This window comes from Schistocerca gregaria, chromosome 3 (assembly GCF_023897955.1).
Source record: "Schistocerca gregaria isolate iqSchGreg1 chromosome 3, iqSchGreg1.2, whole genome shotgun sequence".
Taxonomy (NCBI): Eukaryota; Metazoa; Arthropoda; class Insecta; order Orthoptera; family Acrididae; genus Schistocerca; species Schistocerca gregaria.
The window spans coordinates 281,965,585-281,973,525 of NC_064922.1; the positions used below are offsets into that span (position 1 = coordinate 281,965,585).

The following is a 7,941-nucleotide window of genomic DNA, read 5'->3' on the forward strand; positions in this document are numbered from 1 at the left end:
GACATCACGCTCATCGGAGGCAATTTGTTGTTACGAAGCATTGCATAGTCTTCCTAAAGCCTTTGACACATTTTGCTGTTGGCAGATGCTTGTATGAGCACTGTGTTTTGTTGCTGTATATGGCATCTTTCCTTTGCAATTTAAGTTTTATTTTCGTTTTTTCTCTCGTTCATGTTTTATTGCTGCAGTATTATTCTGCAGTAGCGGGATACAGTAATATCCTTTCTCAGGGTATCGGGTTCTTACCAGTCAAAATTACAAAAATTTAACTGAAAACAAAAACAATGAAAAATTCCCGGGTTTTTCCTGGTTATCTCCCAGATGAAATAAATTCTCAGGTTTTTTCCCGGATCTCCCAATTGTCCCAGGTCGTGTACACCCTGATTAATAATTTTCTTCCATCATTTGTATGTCTGTATTTGAATCCATTGTTTTAAAGCATTCTTTGCATTGAAAATAGTGCTTTTAAAACTTATAGTTTCACAAATTAGGTACGTAATTTTTATAGTAGGATATTATTTAATATAATACATTATGGAGTCAAGGTAGCAGTTGTCGTTATACTGGTTATCACTGTTAGCATTCAACCGCGATTCTTATACATATATTTTGACAACGCGTTTCAAGACACAATGCTCTTATCATCAGGTTGTAAAGTCTATGTCATGAAATTAAATGTACTAAAAAGACAAAATACCATCACAAATAGTTGGGGTGGTATTTGGTCTTTTTAGTCCGTTTAATTTCATGACATAGACTTTACAACCTGATGATGAGAGCATTGTCTCTTGAAATGCATTGTTAAAATATATATACAAGAATCGCAGTTGAATGCTAACAGTGATAACCAGTAGGAAATTAGTTTTCATTGTGCATACTGAAATCAACATGTCATACAACATCTTGTAAAAATTGTCTAAATTCATGACAGGCTTCTCACAGCTGTGATGTTTTCCTAGTGATCTGAAAAGTGGGCTTCCTCAGGTCTGAAGAGATAAATTACATTCACTGGCAATCCGTTGAACAGTTCTCAAGCTGACACCACTCGCTTGTGCAGTCTGTTCCTGAGATCTGACAACATCTGTGATATGTCCACCATTTTCTGATTGACATTTGATTAAAGCGTGTCTGGCAAATTATGTTTCTAGCTTGCCACCACCATCAATCATGACAGCTCGCAACAAATGGGACAGAAATACCTTAAATAACTCACTACAATCACATTTCAACACATGCATTGCTACAACATTCACAGCGGAGCATCCTGAAAACTACTGAATGCTCATTGGCTATCAGAGGATGCATGACATCAGGTGAGCAGAACGAGATTAAACTTGGCCACCTTCCTTTGTGACTCGGGATTATAACAGTTCATGGCCTGTGTAAAAGTGAACTGCCAGACTTCAAGTATATGTCAAAATTATTATTTATGGACACATTAAGTTCTTTGTCATATGCTGACCAGTTAGCTTGTAAAGGGGTTCGAACTGATAAATGTGTGAAGTTGAAATTGCTTGTCAGTTGATTTTTGCAAAGCAGCTTCTATTGCAGTCGATGCTGCATCTACTGAGTGCTAGATGTTCTTGCAATGGAAATAGTGTAAGTGTGTTGCATCTGCAGTAGCAGCCATGAGATCAGTAAAGGCAATGTTCACTGCAGTTGCCTATTGTAATGTGTCTCTTGGTTTTGGAGAACCATTGAGTGTGGCAGGCTGAAGTGATGAAAAAAATTGTACCAACGTCAGGATTTGAACCTGGGTCACCTGTAGTTGACCTGGTTTCAAAACCCAGCCTTGGTACAAATTTTCATTAATTGCTTCAGTCAGCATATATACACGACAGATGTTTTGAGACTTGAAAATGTTTCTGGAACCAAATAATTTCATTTGAGCTGTACACAGTTTTGAATGACAGCAATGGGTATATCAGGTGGGTATGATCTTCTGACTGTCCAAGGGCATCAGCATGTTTATATTTTGTATTTGTATGTCACTAAAGGAAGAATTTATTATGAACAAAAAGGACAGAGATAAAGTTATCTCTAAATTTCCTTGATATAAAAGTATTTCTGAAGCTGCATAATTATAAACCAGGGGCCATGCATGTATTAAATCATTTCACCTCATAATCAGAGAGGAGATCCATGCACAAAGGGCACATACCATTTGTAGGTGCAGTTAAGTTTCATAATGGATTAAAATAAATAACAAAGTTGGTGCCCTTTAAGTTCCACAGATTGCATAGTACGAAAGAGAACTGCTAGTATTTAAACATTCAACGGTTGTGCGGTTGGTCTAGATAGAAAATCTTTTTAAAAAGAATTTTTTTTATTTGCTGTAATGATTCTCATGGTAATTCTATTATTAAAGAATTTGTAAGCTCTACTGAAATATTTGAATGCATTGAGTTTCATAGTCTGGCATTATGAATGGTGGCGTCAGAAAAAATAAAACATAAAGCACAATACATAGTAGACAGTAATTGAAATCATAGTGGAATGTAAAAAGTGTGAGAGTGTAAATCACTACTTGTCAGATAGACACAGAAACCAAGGTCTAATTACCCATAAAACAAAAATCAACATGGACACATGTACTGGCCACAAAAACCTCTGTTCCATTATCAAATAGAGGAACTGTGAACAGCAAACAAATTCAACATCTGTGGTCTCTCAGTTATTTTTAAAAAATTAGGGAGTACTAATAACATCAAATAATTTAGATGTAAAGAGGACCACTCACTGGATAACAGAAGCGTTGAGTTGTCGACAGGCATATGCAAAAGAGAGTGTAAACTTGATAACTTTCAGAAGAAGTCCTTTGACTTTTCTTTCTTTCTTTCTTTCTTTCTTTCTTTTTTTTTTTTTTTTTTTTTTTTTTTTTTTTTTTTTTTTTAAAAAAAAAGAAAAGCTTAAAATGGATGAATCTATGTGTCTACAATTTTTGCAAGGGACATTTGTGGTATTTCATTTAACATCTATTTTCATTTATATTTTCTTTGCTACATGCTCAGAGCCTGAGGGTTGCACCCTTTACTGATTACCTGGGCTCTGTTTTTCTATGAAGAACACCTAGTTGTGTAACATGTGTTTTATGAAAGTTTTGATTGATTTATGCGTATGCCACAATACATTGTAATTTAAGATTTAAGAATCCACTTCTGTGACACTATTTGATTTAGAAATTTGTACTGAAAATCTAGTGTATCAACCATCCAGTCACTATCATCATTTATTGACACAATATATGTCATAATGAAAACAATACAGGCATTTAAAAAAAGGAAACTAATGATTGTAGGGCACATTTGTCCCTACACAAGCTTCGTGCGGAATGAAATACCATTTATTTGATATGATAATTTCAAATGAAATTTTTTCAAAGAATTCTTGTTAAAATAAAACGTAGCATTGGAAATTGATGATCATAAGGAAATAGAGCAGTCATTTGAATGTATATTTAGAAACAATGTATTACATTTACTATTCTCATTTACTAATAGACATTATTCTTCAATACAGCATTCGATAGACTGCGGTGGAGGAACAGCAATGTACTTGGTTGTTACATCATCCTATATCATTGTGATTCGTGGAAAACGTGCCTGTCTATGGGGCTCTGTGTATCTGGACAGCTTTGGTGAAGAAGACAGAGAACTGAAGAGAGGCAAACCACTGTATTTGAGTGATAGTAGATACCAGTTGCTAGAACAGCAGTGGCTGGCTCACCGTTTTGACCACACCAATAAGAAGTGGGTTTGGCATCGTGATGCACTTTAGTTACATCAAAATCCGAAAACAGATGTCTGGCTGGTCGACTGAAAGCATCAGTTATAAGCTAAAAATTATTGTGTAATTTATTTCTTATGGACATCCAGAATTCATTAATTGTAAAGAGTAAGACAATAACAATATATGTCGTCGTTTCTTTTAAATGCCTTATTGGTTTGTCAGTTGTAATTGGGCTGTTAAAGTTTATATGGCTCATTAAAATTGGAAATTCAGTAATACTCAGGTGCTTGTTTGGTGTGGCCATGTTCTGTCTCTGACATTTCTACATTATCACATTTTGAATTTGAAAAAATACTTTTCCTTTGGTAGTTGTTTTATAAATGCAAAAAGCTATTTTGTGTGATAATTTTTTCCCGCAGCATCTTGAATTGAATGGCTTATAGCTATCAGGAACTTCCAAAACATAGCCACTTTTTCCCCCCCCCTCCCCCGCCCCCCCCCCCCCTTATGTGACATGGCTGTGTGCACTTGTGTAGTGATGATGAAGTAAGATGAGTTGGAGGGACAATGATATGAGTGAGTGTGTAAATCACAACTTGTGGAGTGATAATGAATTGGATTCTAATAATGGTGCTGCCTGCACAATCATGTGATCTATTGTTCTGGAAATTGCATCTTTTCTATGTCTTTTTTTAAATTGTTTATTAAAGCAATGTCTCATGTTTTATATTTATTTATAAACAAAAAACCTCAAGATCCTTTTCTGTTAGCATCTTTTAAAAACTACAAAAAAGTCAATTTGGATTAAAAATTTATAACAGATAGCAAATAACTTCATATCTTTGTGTGTGGTAACGGATTTGTGCACAGCTGCATCCATTAGGGCCAGAAAACAATCATATATGAACACACAGAAAAGTGACTCAACTACTATTTTGGTAACCTCATATTCCGGTTTTTTATGACTCTGTACTTTGTGTTCTAAATGTGAATTAGTGCTGAGATATTCCTTCAACTTCTAATGATTAACTTTTGTGTACAGTCACTCACTAATATCTGTTTCAGATAATTTGCCATTCAAATAGAAACTGTAATTGTTGTGTAAATATGTAATTCTGTGTTGTCTGACGTAAAATTATCTTACGACATATACTGACTGCTGAAACAAGAATTTTGAAACACACTTATGCTCCTCAATTATTTCTCTCTCTGTGTCATCCCCAGTTGCTTCATAAATCATAAGTGCAAGTATATTGGTTACCTTATGACAATTTGTTCTGTTAAATGTGACTTTTCTTGTAAAAATAATTGTTATGTAGTTATAGGAATGTTCCAGTCACAGATGATGTAAAGTGATTTATGTAGCACATTTTAGGCAGATACTTTAAATGAGATGTGGTAATTTCTCATGCAGGAGGGCAGAGCTGGGATTTAAAGAGCCTATTTTCATCAGAATCAAGAAAAATTAAAATTACACAATTCTGCTTTGCTCAAATGTATTGTAAAATTGTCTGTAAATATTAAAGTGTAAAATTTATTACTAAAGAACTATGTGAAAATATGTAGTTTACTTTCCTTTCTTCCTTAATGTATTTCCTCATAAATAGGCAGACAACACTATTTTGTTTACCAGTTTTATTCAAAGATTTTTTGTGCACTGCAAATGAGTAAAAACTCAATATTGCAGTAGCAAAATTGCTTGTGTGTGAGGTGAGCAGGCACTGCAAAACCTGCTGCTGTTTTCCTACTTTCTAAAGGATTTCACTAAACTATGTCAGTGTCACCAATTATTTCCCCCCCCCCCCCCCCCCCCCCCCTCCCCATTGGTCTCCTTGCCCCCGTTTTTCTGTATGGGGTGGGAGAGCCCTATCATACCATGTTTGCTGGTGTAATCATCTGTTGGTTCCCTTGAATTATCTTGGATGAATGTCGGGGTGATTACTTTCGAAGACTGAAAGATGAGAATTAAATCTTTCGTAGCAACATTCTTGAATAAATGGAGGCACAGTTTATGCCAGCTCCCAGATACATCTATTTATAAAATCTGCCATCAGAATCACTTGGACTCAAATTGACGTAATCCCTTCTTAAAAGGTCTGGTTCTTTCAAAAAATTCATATCTATTCCATGGAGCATTTTCAGCCAAACAAATAATGACATTCCACCTTTTACTTTTTTCCAGAGATCCACAAATCCAATCATCTTGGCACTGTGTAGTTGTTGGCCTCGAACCATCCACTGAATACCTCTCTCCTTTGGGGGATCAAAATTTGCAGCTTATTTAATGAGAACTTTCTTGTACTAAAGACAACAACCATTTCCTGGTATCATCAGATATGTATGTCTTTCCCACTCTGATCACATGCTTTTCTAATCTACCTCACTTGATTCCATCATTCCTCTCACATGGGGTCAGTCTGCTGTTGAACGCTATTTGATCTAGTGCCCACTAGATATCAGACTGATGGTGCTTCCTGTTAACATTATTTTCATATTTACCTATATTGATTCCAGCATTGAAGTGACACACAAATAACAGGTGCGATCATAAAAACCAGGATAGTTCCTTCTTATGCCAGTGTTTTCTTGGGTCATTCAGGTACTACTTTCTTCATGGTCCTTTAGCCCCAGTTTTATAGTTTTCAGATGATATATTTTACCAAGTAGACCCCTATGCACAGAGAAACTGCTGTAATTATTGGAATGTTTTAATTCATTTTCAAGGTTTCACATAGCCTTATGCTAAATCACATTCCAACTTTCTTGAGGAAGACCTCAGCCCCAGTGAAGATCAAATTCACATCTAGTGAACCTCAACAAACACCACTGCTTATATTTTTACAATAAGAAATGTTTCACCTATAGCATTGGCATATGGGGGCAAACATACAAGCTTAATTGCTGAATGCTTACAGAATACATTACCAGTCTCGCCTCTCCTTTCACTGTCAAAATTACCTCAAAACCTACTCAATAAAAAAATTTCCTGCATATGCCTAGCCATCTATAGTACTCCACATTCCTCTCCAAACAGCTAAGAAGTGCACCTCATTATCCAAAATACTTTGGTAGGTTTCGATTTTCTGAAGTGACATGCAGTCTATTATTCTCTCCACACCACAAAGCTAAGATAATGGGAAACCTAATTCTGGACAGCTGGAGGGGACTTTCAACCCCCACTCCTCAAAAAAGGAAGCTCAGTGTCTCACTCATTATTCTATATTGCTGGGTTATCTACAGGGTGTTTCAAAAATGACCGGTATATTTGAAACGGCAATAAAAACTAAACGAGCAGCAATAGAAATACACCGTTTGTTGCAATATGCTTGGGACAACAGTACTTTTTCAGGCGCACAAACTTTCGAAATTACAGTAGTTACAATTTTCAACAACAGATGGCACTGCAAGTGATGTGAAAGATATAGAAGACAACGCAGTCTGTGGGTGCGCCATTCTGTACGTCGTCTTTCTGCTGTAAGCGTGTGCTGTTCACAACGTGCAAGTGTACTGTGGACAACATGGTTTATTCCTTAGAACAGAGGATTTTTCTGGTGTTGGAATTCCACCGCCTAGAACACAGTGTTGTTGCAACAAGACGAAGTTTTCAACGGAGGTTTAATGTAACCAAAGGACCGAAAAGCGATACAATAAAGGATCTGTTTGAAAAATTTCAACGGACTGGGAACGTGACGGATGAACGTGCTGGAAAGGTAGGGCGACCGAGTACGGCAACCACAGAGGGCAACGCGCAGCTAGTGCAGCAGGTGATCCAACAGCGGCCTCGGGTTTCGATTCGCCGTGTTGCAGCTGCGGTCCAAATAACGCCAACGTCCACGTATCGTCCCATGCGCCAGAGTTTACACCTCTATCCATACAAAATTCAAACACGGCAACCCCTGAGCACCGCTACCATTGCTGCACAACAGACATTCGCTAACGATATAGTGCACATGATTGATGACGGCGATATGCATGTGGCCAGCATTTGGTTTACTGACGAAGCTTATTTTTACCTTCACGGCTTCGTCAATAAACAGAACTGGCGTATATGAGGAACCGAAAAGCCCCATGTTGCAGTCCCATCATCCCTGCATCCTCAAAAAGTACTGGTCTGGGTCGCCATTTCTTCCAAAGGAATCATTGGCCCATTTTTCAGATCCGAAACGATTACTGCATCACGCTATCTTTGTGAATTTGTGGCGGTACAAACTG

At 36.9% G+C, this 7,941-nt stretch overlaps 1 protein-coding gene across 2 annotated transcripts in view; it reads left to right on the forward strand.

Moving 5' to 3' along the window:
• The window catches only part of LOC126355628 (E3 ubiquitin-protein ligase Ubr3), a 259,907-nt gene extending 254,617 nt beyond the window's left edge, over positions 1–5,290 (forward strand). For both annotated transcript variants that reach the window (XM_050005991.1, XM_050005992.1), the window contains one exon: positions 3,520–5,290. In XM_050005991.1, coding sequence (XP_049861948.1) covers positions 3,520–3,777 — 258 coding nt within the window. In that variant the 3' untranslated portion in view covers positions 3,778–5,290. The remainder of the gene's footprint in view (positions 1–3,519) is intronic.
• Positions 5,291–7,941: the final 2,651 nt, after the last annotated feature.